This window comes from Schistocerca cancellata, chromosome 3, assembly GCF_023864275.1.
Source record: "Schistocerca cancellata isolate TAMUIC-IGC-003103 chromosome 3, iqSchCanc2.1, whole genome shotgun sequence".
Taxonomy (NCBI): Eukaryota; Metazoa; Arthropoda; class Insecta; order Orthoptera; family Acrididae; genus Schistocerca; species Schistocerca cancellata.
Genome location: NC_064628.1, coordinates 30,994,361 through 31,012,360, shown reverse-complemented (window position 1 = coordinate 31,012,360; position 18,000 = coordinate 30,994,361). Strand labels below are relative to the sequence as shown.

The window sequence follows — 18,000 nt, the reverse complement described above, 5'->3', positions numbered from 1 at the left end:
ATATGCTGGTCACAGGAGAAAAAGTCTTCTTCCAGTCCAACAGAAAAGATATCCATTGTTCAGGTTTTTAGACTTTAATATTGAAGTGAGATAGTGCTTCATCATGTCGTACCCAGAACCTCTCTCATTACAAGAGATGCAATCAACAGCTGTGGCAGAACATTTTCAGTGAACTTCAGGTAACGTGCACCATTCAGACTGTGCAGCAGCAAATAAAATCCTATCAGTTGAAATTGTACTATTTCAAGCCATTAGTAGGTAGAGAATCCTTGGTGGTGGTTAGAGAGGAGTGTAGCATATTGGCTTTTCATCAAGCCATACACGGTTGTTCTGGCATCTGGAAACAGCTTCACGCCACATCTATGGGCACTACAAACTGTAGGAAGATGGACATTGCTGTAATTCACTGTGTACTGGATTATCCATTGAAAGAATTGAAGAAATCAGTGTTCACTATAAGGGTGTAATTGCTGGTTTGGCGATGTACTCTCCACATGCTTTTCTTTGATGTGTGCATTTCGTGGGCAAGATGATATACAGTTATTGATGAAATTTTTCCCTTTCGAACAATTCTTTGTCAAAAACGTTGATATGATTACAAGATTGAAGACGCAGTTACTCATATATTTCTATCCATGTCGATAAATTTGTATCAATTAAAAAGACACCTAACGATAAACTTTTCTCTGAACAATCGTTTGAGTTTCTGGCCCCTACATTTTGCTACACCATATCTGCAAGTTCCTGTAACAAGTTACTTTCTGTCTTCGATACTCAGTCATTAACTGTAGACAGTGCCGTGCAAAACATCACATGCTACTGTGCGTGTTTTTGAAGATAGCACCACCAATGCCGAAACGACAGGCAGTTGATTCTTATGAAACTTAAGCATTTTACAAACACATGCCCGACACGCATTGCTTATCTAAGTCCTGGTATTACTCGTTTCCGGTCACTGATTCAAAAAAATGGTTCAAATGGCTCTGAGCACTATGGGACTTAACATCTATGGTCATCAGTCCCCTAGAACTTAGAACTACTTAAACCTAACTAACCTAAGGACATCACACAACACCCAGTCATCACGAGGCAGAGAAAGTCACTGATTCCTCTCCAAATACTCAGTTTACGATCCTCTACGATCTGTATAATTTTTGGTCCTAAAGATGTGGGGTCACCTCTGTATGGTCAAAAGTCTGATTCTGCTCATCACTGATAGCAGTTTTTCACACTCAGGAACTCCAAGAAAGGAAGGAAGTTACTATCGTTACTAGAAGAGAATGAAGGAAGAATACTGACTGTCTTTCCTGAAGAAATCATCTCTTATTTCGTTTGAAATGAGATACCCTCAACCCATGTACTGTACGATATAAACTGTAGTGGTCAGAAGCGATTTGAACCTCACTACTTCTAAATATGAGTCCCAACTCATTTCACCCAAACCAGGACCTATGAGACATCAAAGATATTTTAATATCGAGAGCGCTCTATGAATGTACCTGTCAGTTAATATCACTTACGGTGGAAAATAATTATTTTGAGAATTGAAGTTTAACAAAAACATGCTTCGAACCTCCCGTGTTAGAAGACAAGCTGAACGTTTTTGCATCGCTTAGTACTGAAAGTTATGTCATGAAGATGGTGTAAATAGTTTCATTAGTATCAAATGTAGGTGCAAATCAATTACCCAATAAGATTAAATTTCTGATTTAAACTTGACTACTTGGGAAAGTATTGCTTTTGAATTAATATAGGTAAAATTTGCATAGCTGATGCATTCTTTTTGTTTCCTCGTATTTGACTAAAAATATGTGTGCTTATACACTGCCTGACAAAAAAATGAAGCACCCAGAAGACATGTAGGTGGCCATATAAATGATTTAGAGTTTCACTTCTCTATGACAGGTTGAACTGCCACTAGTGTACACATGTGTTTTTCGTGTTTAGTGTTGTTACCGGTTTTGGTAGGGTATGCAAGGGACGTGAAGAGAATCAGATGCTGAATGATAGGCGTGAAGGACACCATGGTGCCGCGTAGATTAGAGGATCACAGAAATGTGCAGAAAGAGCTCGTGTTTCAAATGGTGCAGGACGAACACAGGAAGGGGGTAGACACAGGAACAATCAATATTGTATCTGTAAACTGCCGTAGCTGTGTTGGAAAAGAACCAGAGCTGCAAGAGCTAATAGAAAACATTGAATCCCAAATCGTTATAGGTATGGAAGCTGGCTAAAGCCGGAAATAAGTGCAGTCGAAATTTTTACAGAGGACCTAACCATGTTTAGAAACGATAGATTACATACATCTACATCTACATGAATACTCTGCAATTCACATTTAAGTGCTTGGCAGAGGGTTCATCGAACCACAATCATACTATCTCTCTACCATTCCACTCCCGAACAGCGCGCGGGAAAAACGAACACCTAAACCTTTATGTTCGAGCTCTGATTTCTTTTATTTTATTTTGATGATAATTCCTACCTATGTAGGTTGGGCTCAACAAAATATTTTCGCATTCGGTGACTGAAATTTAGTAGATAGATCTCGCCTCGACGAAAAAGTCTTTGCTTTGATGACTTCCATCCCAACTCGCGTATCATATCTGCCACACTCTCTCCCCTATTACGTGATAATTCAAAACGAGCTGCCCTTTTTTGCACCCTTTCGATGTCCTACGTCAATCCCACCTGGTAAGGATCCCACACCGCGCAGCAATATTCTAACAGAGGACGAACGAGTGTAGTTTAAGCTGTCTCTTTAGTGGACTTGTTGCATCTTCTAAGTGTCCTGCCAATGAAACGCAACCTTTGGCTCGCCTTCCCCACAATATTATCTATATGGTCTTTCCAACTGAAGTTGTTCGTAATTTTAACACCCAGGTATTTAGTTGAATTGACAGCCTTGAGAATTGTACTATTTATCGAGTAATCGAATTCCAACGGATTTCTTTTGGAACTCACGTGGATCACCTCACACTTTTCGTTATTTAGCGTCAACTGCCACCTGCCACACCATACAGCAATCTTTTCTAAATCGCTTTGCAACTGATACTGGTCTTCGGATGACCTTACTAGACGGTAAATTACAGCATCATCTGCTAACAACCTAAGAGAACTGCTCAGATTGTCACTCAGGTCATTTATATAGGTCAGGAACAGCAGAGGTCCCAGGACGCTTCCCTGGGGAACACCTGATATCACTTCAGTTTTACTCGATGATTTGCCATCTATTACTACGAACTGCAACCTTCCTGACAGGAAATCACGAATCCAGTCGCACAACTGAGACGATACCCCGTAGCCCCGCAGCAATGTTTATTGCTGTCAGAAGTAGTTTACCTTGTAGTGAAATTGAAGTTGGTAGTTCCTGTGAGTTAGTGGGTGGGTAGAGATTACACTCGACAACAGGAATTAATGGTTCCTTTTACCGGACCCCCGACTCAGATGATACAGTTGCTGCACAGTGCAAAGAAAACTTGAGTCTCATTTCAAATAGGTACCCCGCTCATACCATTATAGTTGGTGATGGCTTCAATCTACCCTTGATATATTGGCAAAAATACATGTTTGAAGTGGTAGGTACAAAACGTCGTCCGAAATAGTACTGAGTGTCTTGTCAGAAAATTATTTCGAACAATTAGTTCAGGAGCCCATTCGAAGTGTAAATGAATGCGAAAACGTACTTGACCACTTAGCAACAAATAATCCTGACCAAGTATGGAGCATTACGACAGATACTGGGGTTAGTGACCACAAGGTGGTTGTAGCTAGACCGAATACCGTAAATTCCGAAATCATCAAAATAAACGCAGAATCCATCGATTTAAAAAAATCTGATAAAAAATCGGCTTGGCATCTTCCTAAGAGAGAGTCTCCATTACTTCCAATCCGACTAACCGAGCAGGATAGCGCAGTGGTCAGCACACTGAACTCCCATTCGCAAGGATGACGATTCAAAACTCCATCCTGATTTAGGTTTTCTGTGATTTCCCAAAATCGCTTACGGCAAATGCAGGGATGGTTAGGGCGCGACCTATTTCCTTCTCCATCCTTCCCTAATCCGAGCCTGTGCTGTCTCTAATGACTTTTTGGTCGACGGAAAGTTAAGCAGCTGCTCCTCCAGTCTGACTACGTAAGCGTTGACCACATGTGGTTTAAATCCAGAAAAAAAGTGTCGACGGCAGTTGAGAGATATTTATAGCTTAATCAATTAATCATCTCAGATTAAAGAACTGAAATCATTAAAATATTCAACATGATTTATAAACATCGCTTTGACAAAGAATTTATTTAACAAGCTGAAATTTTAGTCATGCTCATCAAAGATCTGTATTTCCATTTGTAAGGGGTCCATAGGCCCTTACTATAAGTCTGCACTCGGCACAGGTCGATAGGGCAAACAATCAATTGTGTCGTGTTGCGAGAGCGAGTGTGAAGTGGAGAGAGTCCCATGTTGCGGGCCGAGCTGTGTGGAGGCCTGTTGTTGTAATGCAAGGCTTTACCGACAAAGGGAGTGGCCATCGCCGCGGTTTAACCCCTTTGTGCTAGAATAATACCGGAAAAGTGAAGTAGTATAATTACGAAGTGATCAGTGATATTTCTAGTGCCGATATTTTGGTTTCGCGTCTACCGCGCCGGCATCATTTTGGATTGCAGTGTTGGATTGCAGTGATTGAATTTGCGTGTGATGATAATGAATAATGAAGAAGCCTGTGCTGAGATTAGCCGTAATTAGATATGTATGACGAAGGCAGTGGCTGTCTCCTTCTTTCTGTGTTTTTGAGACGAATATAGGTCCTTGATTAGTGAAACTGTGTTGGTGTTCTTCTTGTTACCAGACGTTTCATTATTACAGCATTTGAGAAGGACAAACTGGAAAGTAACAACTCCGTAGCAGTCAATTCCGATTGCCAGCCCCATTAGGTACACGGTCACATTAATAATAATTATTGGGCTGCTATTTGATCAGACCAGGTTGGGTCGAAAATTTAAATAAGAGGTGTTACACCTTGGCTTACCATGAAAGGACAAGTGCAATTTTCGGACGAATCGTAAAGAACAATAGGTAATTTTATCTTGCTTAACGCGAGAAAATATTTTTCCAATTTTGGATGAAGACAGAGTAGGGACTTTAAGATCGCGACAAGAAACAGTGCATTATTGAACAATACGAAGTAATAGCATCTTACGATTGTACTAAACTGTTTTTTCTCGCCATATTAGATAAGAATAATAGTGTCGATAAACTGTGTTATAATGTGCAAACGCGTAAATCCGCACGAAAAACTGTGAAAAGTGAACACCAAAGAAAGACACGTGTGAACATTACAACAGCAAAACGAACTAAGAATTCGTCACAGAAGCTTTTAAAGAAGTGTTTAGTAGTAATATTATGACTGAAATTGCTTTTTGAATAGTGAAAATCGGGCAATTTCATGTGGACCAATAAACTGTTATACAGACGACAATTTATGTGGCGACGCAATTGTTGAGTGACGTCACGCAGACCCGTGTAGCAGCTGCGCCAAAGAGCTTCGATCTGCAAGGTGATTTCACACGTCATCCCAACTGCCTGTGCAAGGAGTAGGTCAGGCACAGACGCACAACACTGACGGATTTTCAGCTTGACTTCGAGACACGGAGCGCCAACCCGGTATCTAGCGGCCGAACTACAAACTACGCCCGCCTGCAGCGCCACGGAGCGGCCGGCTGAGAACTACGACGTCTCGCCAAGGATCTTCAGCTCGACTTCGAGACACTGAGCGGCGGTACAGCATCACGCCCACTTCAAACGTCAAAACATCGCGACTCGTGGTAACGTCAGTTGGTGAGTGAAGACGGCTGGCTGGCATAACATTAAATTGCCGTGTGCAGTCCTCGCGATAAATAAACAATTTTAAACTGATTTTTCACATTAGGAAAAGTGCCCAATTACAGTAATTTTCGAGAAGTTTGCGAAACATACTCTGAAATATAGCATACTTATTGATACATGCTGCGCTGTCTAAATGGTGATTGTACAGATATGCTCATTGTTTTTGGGGATTTTGCATTTATAGATTTAATGAATGGTGGGATTCATCTTATTTAGAACATTTTACATAAACTGTGTATGTGAAAATTGATATTTGAAATTATTAGGTTTTGAGAACCGTTATGTTCAGTATTCATACGTATTGTGTCAATTTTGGGAGTAACTGAAAATACTGCAGTTACTTTTGATTAGTTTCGTGGTAATTAGGAGTGTTTTGGGTTGCTAGAGGTTATTTTATATTACTTGCCTGTGCATTAAAATTAAACAAAACATGTCTACTGAAGATAAGTAGGTTTGTGAGGCAGTAGTTGAAAGGAAAGGGATAAGACAGGAAGACAGAGATGATTCAGGAATCAGTGATTGTGGGTTGTCATTAGAAAGCCCATTAGCACATTCAACTAGTTACCCCGAGACACCGGGACAAACGACGAGAGATAAGCCAGTTTCAGAGGATGCAGATATACGGTCGATTTTAGCAGACTTGTTAAAGGAAACCAAGGCAACTAGAGAATCATTTAAGGAAGAGTTACAAGAAACCAAAGAAAGCTTAGAAAGGTCATTTAAGGAAACTATAGCACAAGAGGTCAAAACATCGCAAATGAAGATGGAATGTAATCTGAAGAAGGAAATGCAGGAGTTACAAGAACAATTGAAGATGGACATCGACGAGAGAGAGAGGAAGCTACAGAAGAGCATGGACCAAGTCCAGGCAGACGTGGAGAAGATGGAAGGAAAGTTAACAAAAAAGATAGAAGACGATATTGAAGAAACTAAAGCCAAATTGGGAGAAAGGATCACCGAAGTGGAAACAAATTGCAATCATCGAATCACCGAGGTGACGCAGATGCAGAAACAATGCAATGATGCAGTTAAGGGAATAGGAGATAGACAAAACCAACTGGCTGTCAATCTGAGAAATGCTATAGCTGTGCAAAGAGAAGAGGATAACAAGAGGGTTGCAATGGAGGTCAGGCAATTACAACAGGGAGTGCAACAATTGGAGAGCAAGACAGAAGAAATTGATAAACGAATTAGCAATGCCGCTTTAACCGTTGGGGAAGGTAGAGTCGTTACCTTGACGAGCAGTGATAATCGGTACATCCAAAATAATACAGGGCAGAAGTTTAAACCAAAAGGAGGGTTGCACCCAATGATATTTATGAAATGGTTAAAAGGAGTTTTCCCAGCACATTTTAAAGACTCAGACAAGATTCAATTTGCAATAGATAGGATGGAAGGTGAGGCCTTCACCTGCGGAGTGAGGAAGAAGGAAGGGACTACTAGTTATGATCAGTTTGAAGGGGAATTCTTGAAGAAATATTGGTCCAAAAGTCATCAGTGTGCAGCAATTGAGGACCTATCACACCGCAAGTCACTTAATACATGGAGAGGAACGTTGAGAGAGTCTGCCGAACATTTGTGGGAATTGAACGAGACCTTGGCACAACCCCCGAGTGATGACGTCATGATATCAGCGATAAAAAGAAGACTGAGCCGGGGAACGCAAGAAACTGTATCCGGGAGCCTAATTAAAGATAGGGAGGCCTTGATGGAGATACTAGAACAGTTGGAATCTGTTCGATCACAGGAACACAAGCAAGCTAATGATCAAAACCGAGAGGGAAGTAATGACCAAAGGAATCATTTTAGTCATTCGTCTGATTATAGAGGAAGAGGTGGAGGGACCGGAAAACTGAATGACACTCCAGATGAGGTCCGGTCAAGATTGAGAGCTACAAGGACCTGAATAAACCTACTAAGATGTGTTTAGCATATTTAGTTGTTAAACGGACATTTGAAAAAGGGGAATGTTTATTTGTATTATATTTTCTGAGGTATTATAACTAGAACATCATATTTCATATCGACGATTACCTGAGAATGGGTGTAAAAACCTGTAACAACTAATTTGTAATATAATAATTCATATGTCATGTGTTCACGTAATAATTTTTGATTGTATGCTGTGTGTTACATTCAATATGGACCATAGAGGATTATTGCTGCATGATAAAAAATTGTAATTTGGACAATGCCATGTTTATGAGATGTAATAACCTTTTGTAGAATATTATTGTGGAGGCAGCCCACTACCGGAGTTGAGGGATTATTTGGTGAATTGTAATTTCATTAATTATTTACACTATGTGTTTTGTTCAGATGTATGATGATGATGATGATGAGTCGCATACTTCTTTACAGAGCATAGGGGAGCGACGCAGGAGAACTGCGCCGCCTTACTAGGCATGGTCCTAGTGGAGGTGGTTTGCCATTGTCTTCCTCCAACCGTAATGGGAATGAATGATGATGATGAAGACGACACAATAACACCCAGTCATCTCGAGGGAGGAAAAATTCCTGACCCTGCTGGGAATCGAACCCGGGACCCAGTGCTCGGGAAGCGAGAACGCTACCGCGAGGCCACGAGGGGCGGACGTTCAGATGTAATAATATCAAATTCCCTTGCCGATTCATTTACGCCAGAGGCTCCAAAGAAGTTTTCGAGGGCGGGGATGTAAGGGGTCCGTAGGCCCTTGCTATAAGTCTGCACTCGGCACAGGTCGATAGGGCAAACAATCGATTGTGTCGTGTTGCGAGAGCGAGTGTGAAGTGGAGAGCTTCCCATGTTGCGGGCCGAGCTGTGTGGAGGCCTGTTGCTGTAATGCAAGGCTTTACCGACAAAGGGAGTGGCCATCGCCGCGGTTTAACCCCTTTGTGCTAGAATAATACCGGGAAAGTGAAGTAGTATAATTACGAAGTGATCAGTGATATTTCTAGTGTCGATATTTTGGTTTCGCGTCTACCGCGCCGGCATCATTTTGGATTGCAGTGTTGGATTGCAGTGATTGAATTTGCGTGTGACGATAATGAATAACGAAGAAGCCTGTGCTGAGATTAGCCGTAATTAGATATGTATGACGAAGGCAATGGCTGTCTCCTTCTTTCTGTGTTTTTGAAACGAATATAGGTTCTTGATTCGTGAAACTGTGTTGGTGTTGTTCTTGTTACCAGACGTTTCATTATTACAGCATTTGAGAAAAACAAACTGGAAAGTAACAACTCCGTAGCAGTCAATTCCGATTGCCAGCCCCATTAGGTACACGGTCACATTAATAATAATTATTGGGCTGCTATTTGATCAGACCAGGTCGGGTCGAAAATATAAATCAGAGGTGTTACACATTTCAAAAGTCGCTTAGTGTAAGTACGAGGCGTGTTTTTTAAGTAAGTACCGTTTTGAAATTAAGAAAAGACGTGCTAAGATATCTCAATGATTTTATTTTTACATGAAAGTCTACTTTAATCTACTTTTCTACATAATGTCCGTCAATATTGAGGCACTTGACATAACGTTGTACCAGTTTTTGAATACCCTGCTCATAGAAGTCTGCCGCCTGACTTGGTAAACACTGCATCACCACTGTTTTGACTTCGTCATCGTCTTGAAGACGCTGACCGCCCAGGTGTTTCTTCAAGTGCAGGAACAGATGGTAGTCACTGGGCGCAAGATTGGGGCTGTACGGAGGATGATCTAGAGTTTCCCATAGAAAAGATGTGATGAGATCTTTGGTCTGATTCGCCACATGTGGACGGGCATTGTCTTGCAACAAAACGACGCCCTTGTTCATCTTCCATGGACTGTTGCTTTGATTCTGGCGTGACGTAGGCCACCCACCGCCCGTAACAATTTGGCTTAAGAAATCATCACCATCGTTGTGGTACCGCTCAAGGAAAGTCAATGCACAGTCTAAACGTTTGGTTTTGTGCACATTCGGCAACATTTTCGGTACCCAACGTGCGCACAATTTTCGGTAATTCCAGTGCTCGGTCAAAATGTCATACAAAACACTACGAGAAACATTAGGAATGTCATGCCGCAAGGAGGAAATCGTAAAGCGTCGGTTTTCTCTCACCATATTGTCCACTTCCTGTACCAAACTTTCATTAACGACCGAAGGACGCCCACTCCGTTGTTCATCATGCACATTTGTGCGGCCAACTTTAAATGCTCTCACCCACTTTCTTACCATTCCATCACTCATAATATTTTCTCCGTAAACTGCACAGATCTCACGATGAATATCGATCGCTTTTAGGCCTTTAGCACTAACAAATCTTATAACAGCCCGTACTTCACAGTCGGCGGGACTCACGATTATCGGAGGCATCTTAAACATTCAGTACACAACGTAAACAAGGAAGATTCAGACTGTAAAGGCGTCAGTGCGCAGATTAAGGTACAGGCTTTCATGTAAAAATAAAATTATTGGGATATCTTAGCACGTCTTTTCTTAATTTCAAAACGGTACTTACTTAAAAAACACGCCTCGTACAAGTACACAGAACTGTTAGGCAAAAACAAGGTAACAAAAGTAATGCAACAGCCACCCAGACTACGACGGAACGAAATGGAACGTCGCAGGTTGAAAGGGTATGAGATGCTGTTTCGCCAATTACAAAATGGTGGACTTCACAAAGACATTGACATTATGAACCTCTTCATGAATACGACGTCCTCGCATTCATCCGAAGAGTGTCACAAAACCGTTGTATTTTCTTCTAGCGTAATCTGGTACGCAACTGTTCTAAGCAGTTGTTCATATCTTCGTTACTGGAACTGGGACAGAGATGACTTCTGAGCCGAGTGTCTCAACATCACGTAGGCAGTTCACAGAGAACAGGCTGAAACAACAGTCTCGATAGCAATGATATTTTACTAATGACCGGTTTCGACTTCATGCAGAAGTCGTCTTCAGAAAATGAACACCTTCTGGCTGCTGCTGGCGGCTACTCGGATGATAACGTGGCAACACGATCGCAAACTGACGTATTGCTGCGTGAGAACCCGAGGAGCCCCCAGAAACAGCCAGGTGGTGCTCGTTTTCGGCAGGTGACTTCTACTTGAAGTCGAAATCGGTCATTAGTAAAATATTATAGCGATCTAGACTGTTGTTTCAAACCTGTTTTATTGCAGTTCACTGTTACTCCTCTGGCCCATGTTGTTCAAATTTATAGGGAGTTCGCAGAGATATTTGCCATGTATGGACGAGCATTACACCGTTACATGAGAGGTAAGCACGAGGACGCAGGACCAGATATAGACTGGGACATTCAGATGTTTAGGACGGGTGGTAGGGACAGAGCATCGAGTGACATTATACTGAGTGCACTATCCGAAAATTACCTCGAGAAATTAAACAGAGAACCGACTCGTGGAGATAACATCTTGGACCTACTGATAACAAACAGACCCGAACATTTCGACTCTGTAAGCGCAGAACAGGGAATCAGTGATCATAAGGCCGTTGCAGCTTCCCTGAATATGGAAGTAAATAGGAATATAAAAAAAGGGAGGACGGTTTATCTGTTTAGCAAGAGTAATAGAAGGCAGATTTCAGACTACCTAACAGATCAAAACGAAAATTTCTGTTCCGACACTGACAATGTTGAGTGTTTATGGAAAAAGTTCAAGGCAATCGTAAAATGCGTTTTAGACAGGTACGTGCCGAGCAAAACTGTGAGGGACGGGAAAAACCCACCGTGGTACAACAACAAAGTTAGGAAACTACTGCGAAAGCAAAGAGAGCTTCACTCCAAGTTTAAACGCAGCCAAAACCTCTCAGACAAACAGAAGCTAAACGATGTCAAAGTTAGCGTAAGGAGGGCTATGCGTGAAGCGTTCAGTGAATTCGAAAGTAAAATTCTATGTACCGAATAGACAGAAAATCCTAGGATGTTCTGGTCTTACGTTAAATCAGTAAGTGGATCGAAACAGCATATCCAGACACTCCGGGATGATGAAGGCATTGAAACAGAGGATGACAAGCGTAAAGCTGAAATACTAAACACCTTTTTCCAAAGCTGTTTCACAGAGGAAGACCGCACTGCAGTTCCTTCTCTAAATCCTCGCACAAACGAAAAAATGGCTGACATAGAAATAAGTGTCCAAGGAATATAAAAGCAACTGGAATCACTCAACACAGGAAAGTCCACTGGACCTGACGGGATACCAAGTCGATTCTACACAGAGTACGCGAAAGAAATTGCCCCCCTTCTAACAGCCGTGTACCGCAAGTCTCTAGAGGAACGGAAGGTTCCAAATGATTGGAAAAGAGCACAGGTAGTCCCAGTCTTCAAGAAGGGTCGTCGAGCAGATGCGCAAAACTATAGACCTATATCTCTGACGTCGATCTGTTGTAGAATTTTAGAACATGTTTTTTGCTCGAGTATCATGTCGTTTTTGGAAACCCAGAATCTACTATGTAGGAATCAACATGGATTCCGGAAACAGCGATCCTGTGAGACCCAACTCGCTTTATTTGTTCATGAGACCCAGAAAATATTAGATACAGGCTCCCAGATAGATGCTATTTTCCTTGACTTCCGGAAGGCGTTCGATACAGTTCCGCACTGTCGCCTGATAAACAAAGTAAGAGCCTACGGAATATCAGACCAGCTGTGTGACTGGATTGAAGAGTTTTTAGCAAACAGAACACAGCATGTTGTTATCAATGGAGAGACGTCTACAGACGTTAAAGTAACCTCTGGCGTGCCACAGGGGAGTGTTATGGGACTATTGCTTTTCACAATATATATAAATGACCTAGTAGATAGTGTCGGAAGTTCCATGCGGCTTTTCGCGGATGATGCTGTAATATACAGAGAAGTTGCAGCATTAGAAAATTGTAGCGAAATGCAGGAAGATCTGCAGCGGATAGGCACTTGGTGCAGGGAGTGGCAACTGACCCTTAACATAGACAAATGTAATGTATTGAGAATACATAGAAATAAGGATCCTTTATTGTATGATTATATGATAGCAGAACAAACACTGGTAGCAGTTACTTCTGTAAAATATCTGGGAGTATGCGTGCGGAACGATTTGAAGTGGAATGATCATATAAAATTAATTGTTGGTAAGGCGGATACCAGGTTGAGATTCATTGGGAGAGTCCTTAGAAAATGTAGTCCATCAACAAAGGAGGTGGCTTACAAAACACTCGTTCGACCTATACTTGAGTATTGCTCATCAGTGTGGGATCCGTACCAGATCGGTTTGACGGAGGAGATAGGGAAGATCCAAAGAAGAGCGGCGCGTTTCGTCACAGGGTTATTTGGTAACCGTGATAGCGTTACGGAGATGTTTAACAAACTCAAGTGGCAGACTCTGCAAGAGAGGCGCTCTGCATCGCGGTGTAGCTTGCTCGCCAGGTTTCGAGAGGGTGCGTTTCTGGATGAGGTATCAAATATATTGCTTCCCCCTACTTATACCTCCCGAGGAGACCACGAATGTAAAATTAGAGAGATTAGAGCGCGCACGGAGGCTTTCAGACAGTCGTTCTTCCCGCGAACCATACGCGACTGGAACAGGAAAGGGAGGTAATGACAATGGCACGTAAAGTGCCCTCCGCCACACACCGTTGTGTGGCTTGCGGAGTATAAATGTAGATGTAGATGTCCGTCTGAGTTCCGACAGTCGCTTCCATCCGTGACCTAAACTCATAACCGATGCTCCCTCCCCCGCCTACCCGCCTCCACACACACACATACAAACATACCATAATGAAGAAGTAACATGAAGACATTGAAGAAATGGGACTTTTCCTCAGGTCGCTACCAAACAAGCCAACGATACTCATCCGACGCAGTAGAGAAACGCTATTCATAGCTGAACACGCCATTCCTCAGCAGTCTGTGCTTCCGGGTACAGCATGACTCCAAATGCAGCCGTTTGTGCTGCGGTTTTAACGGCAGCGCACGCGTGGGACAGTAATTCGCAAGTCCGTCTGCTGCTACTCTCCGACGAATGGTGCGGGATGATACGGAATGTTACGGGGAATTGTCCTCAAAAGGCAGGTGATATTATGAAGGGCTTATGATCTGCCCGATACACAATACGGCGATCTTAATTTTTAGCGGTGAGACATGTTCCACCGTAACATTGACGACGAGTGTGCCTGCCCTCTTGCTGCCATGCAGACCAAAACATGAGACCAACGTCACATCCGGATGCCCGCTCGTCTGCATATTGTCCTAATCGATGAACTGGCCAAATGGTCGCCAGCGGCCAGACTCCGTAACTTGCTGATAATCCTGTGTCACACAAACTGCACTACTGGCCATTAAAATTGCTACACCAAGAAGAAATGCAGATGATAAACGGGTATTCAGTGGACAAATATATTATACTAGAACTGACATGTGATTACATTTTCACGCAATTTGGGTGCATAGATCCTGAGAAATCAGTACCCATAACAACCACCTCTGGCCGTAATAACGGCCTTGATACGCCTGGGCATTCAGTCAAACAAAGCTTGGATGGCGTGTACAGGTACAGCTACTCATGCAGCTTCAACACGGTACCACAGTTCATCAAGAGTAGTGACTGGCGTATTGTGACGAGCAAGTTGCTCGGCCACCATTGACCAGACGTTTTCAGTTGGTGAGAGATCTGGAGAATGAGCTGGCCAGGGCAGCAGTCGAACATTTTCTGTATCCAGAAAGGGCCGTACAGGACTTGCAACATGCGGTCGTGCATTATCCTGCTGAAATGTAGGGTTTCGTAGGGATTGAATGAAGGGTAGAGCCACGGGTCGTAACACATCGGAAATGTAACGTCCACTGTTCAATGTGCCGTCAATGAGAACAAGAGGTGACCGAGACGTGAAACCAAAGGCACCCCATACCATCACGCTGGGTGATACGCCAGTATGGCGATGACGAATACACGCTTCCAATGTGCGTTCACCGCGATGTCGCCAAACACGGATGCGACCATCATGATGCTGTAAACAGAACGTTTTGCCATTCGTGCACCCAGGTTCGTCGTTGAGTACACCATAGCAGGTGCTCCTGTCTGTGATGCAGCGTCAAGGTTAACCTCAGCCATGGTCTCCGAGTTGATAGTCCACGCTGCTACAAACGTCGTCGAACTGTTCGTTCAGATGGTTGTCGTCTTGCAAACGTCCCCATCTGTTGACTCAGGGATCGAGACGTGGCTGCACGATCCGTTACAGCCATGCGAATTAGATGCCTGCCATCTCGACTGCTAGTGATACGAGGCCGTTGGGATCCAGCACGGCTTTCTGTGTTACCCTCCTGAACGCACCGATTCCATAATCTGCTAACAGTCAATGGATCTCGACCAACGCGAGCAGCAATGTGGCGATACGATAAACCGCAATCGCGATAGCTACAGTCCGACCTTTATCAAAGTCGGAAACGTGATGGTACGCATTTCTCCTCCTTACACGAGGCATCACAACAACGCTTCACCAGCCAACGCCGGTCAACTGCTGTTCGTGTATGCGAAATCGGTTGGAAACTTTCCTCATGTCAGCACGTTGTAGGTGTCGCCACCGGCGCCAACCTTGTGTGAATACTCTGAAAAGCTAATAATTTGCATATCACAGCATCTTCTTCCTGTCGGTTAAATTTCGCGTCTGTAACACATCATCTTCGTGGTGTAGCAATTTTAATGGCCAGTAGTGTACATCTGCACGATTGCTCAGCAATTCACAATCAAGTGCCTGGTAGAGATTTCATCGAACCACCTTTAAGCTACTTCTCTACCGTTCCACTCTCTAACAGCGGGCGGGAAAACAAACTCTTAAATCTTTCCTTGCGAGCTCTGATTTCTCTCATTCTATTACGATGATCATTTCTCCCTACGTAGGTGGGCGATAACAAAATATTTTCTCACTCTGAAGGGAAAGTTGGTCACTGAAATTCCACGAGAAAGGTCCTGCCGCAGCAAAAAAGGCCTTTGTTATAGTGACTGCCATCCCAGTTCGAGTATGATATCCGTGGCTCTCTCTCTCTCTCTTGTTTCTCGAAAATACAAAACGAGCAGCCCTTCTTTGAACCTTATCGATGTCGTCCGTGAATGCTATCCGACGGTGATCCCACTCCGCACAACAGAACTCCAGAAGAGGGCGGGGAAGCATAGTGTAAGCAGTCCTTTTAGCGCACTTTTACCTTTTCTAAGTGTTCTGTCGATGAACCGCAGTCTTTGGTTTGTTTTCACCACAACATCTATGTGATCGCTTCAATTTAAGTTATTCGTAATTGTAATCCCTAAGTATTTAGTTGAGTTTCCAGCCTTTAGATTTGTGTGGTTTATCGTGTGCCTGAAGTGTAACGGTTTCTTTGTAGTTGTCATGAGGATGACTTAACACTTTCATAATTTAGAGCCAATTTTCGCTTTTTGTACAATACAGATATCTTGTCTGAATCATTTTGCAATTAGTTTTGATCATCTGATGACTTTACATGACGGTAAATGACAGCATCATCTGCAAACAATCTAAGACGGCTGCTCAGATTGTCTCGTACATCGTTTACGTAGATCAGGAACTTCGTGGGAATAAAGAAAGACCCAGCAGTGTTTCACAAGAACGATATTTTCTGAATCCGTGTTGGCTATCTGTCAATAGATCATTTTCTTCGAGGTGATTCATAATGTTGTTGTTGTTGTGGTCTTCAGTCCTGAGACTGGTTTGATGCAGCTCTCCATGCTACTCTATCCTGTGCAAGCTTCTTCATCTCCCAGTACCTACTGCAACCTACATCCTTCTGAATCTGCTTAGTGTATTCATCTCTGGGTCTCCCCCTACGATTTTTACCCTCCACGCTGCCCTCCAATACTAAATTGGTGATCCCTTGATGCCTCAGAACATGTCCTACCAACCGATCCCTCCTTCTGGTCAAGTTGCGCCACAAACTTCTCTTCTCCTCAATCCTATTCAATACTTCCTCATTAGTTATGTGATCTACCCATCTAATCTTCAGCATTCTTCTGTAGCACCACATTTCGAAAGCTTCTATTCTCTTCTTGTCTAAACTATATACCGTCCATGTTTCACTTCCATACATGGCTACACTCCATACAAATACTTTCAGAAATGACTTCCTGACACTTAAATCTATACTCGATGTTAACAAATTTCTCTTCTTCAGAAACGCTTTCCTTGCCATTGCCAGTCTACATTTTATATCCTCTCTACTTCGACCATCATCAGTTATTTTGCTCCCCAAATAGCAAAACTCCTTTACTACTTTCAGTGTCTCATTTCCTAATCTAATACCCTCAACATCCCCCGACTTAATTCGACTACATTCCATTATTCTCGTTTTGTTTTTGTTGATGTTCATCTTATATCCTCCCTTCAAGACACCATCCATTCCATTCAACTGCTCTTCCAAGTCCTTTGCTGTCTCTGACAGAATTACAATGTCATCGGCGAACCTCAAAGTTTTTATTTCTTCTGCATGGATTTTAATACCTACCCCGAATTTTTCTTTTGTTTCCTTTACTGCTTGCTCAATATACAGATTGAATAACATAGGGGAGAGGCTACAACCCTGTCTTCATAATGTTAGAGCTCAGCATTTGCCCCAAAGTCCTACTGTAAATCGACGTAAGTGATATCGGCCTGTAATTCAAGGAATTACTCCTACTTTCTTTCTTGGTTATTGCTGTGACTTGTGCGACTCTTAGGTCTTTGGGTACGGATCTCCCTAGGAGCGAGCGGCTGTGTATGACTGCTAAGTATGGAGATATTGTGTCAGTACACTCTGGAGGGAACCTGACTGGCATACAATCTGGCAGGAAGCCTTGCTTTTCTTAGGTGTTTTAAGCTGCTTCGCTACACAGCGGATATCTACTTCTAAGCTATTCATGTTGACAGTTGTTCTACATTCGAATTCTAGAATATTTACTTCGTCTTCTTTTGTGAAGGAATTTCCACACAGGTCCAGCCTAGGGGGCCAATAGGTCCTGAGTACGATCCTACTGGTGCATTTATTTCTTACGATACTGTTTGTCCAGCAACCACTGCCAGCTAGTACCAGCTGGTTATAATTAACGTGCAGCTAGTCACAGAGGTCCAGTGTGCGCTGCAATTATCGTATGGCAGCGAAACTTCGTAGATATTCTAATGCGTTAATGCAGTACCGAT

The 18,000-nt window shown here is 42.8% G+C and overlaps 1 protein-coding gene across 1 annotated transcript in view; it reads right to left on the bottom strand.

The window, feature by feature from the left end:
* Positions 1 to 349: 349 nt before the first annotated feature.
* Positions 350 to 18,000, bottom strand: part of LOC126175588 (cytochrome P450 4C1-like) — a 94,588-nt gene continuing 76,937 nt past the window's right edge. Inside the window, exon 5 of the mRNA XM_049922449.1 lies at positions 350 to 376. Coding sequence (XP_049778406.1) covers positions 350 to 376 — 27 coding nt within the window. The remainder of the gene's footprint in view (positions 377 to 18,000) is intronic.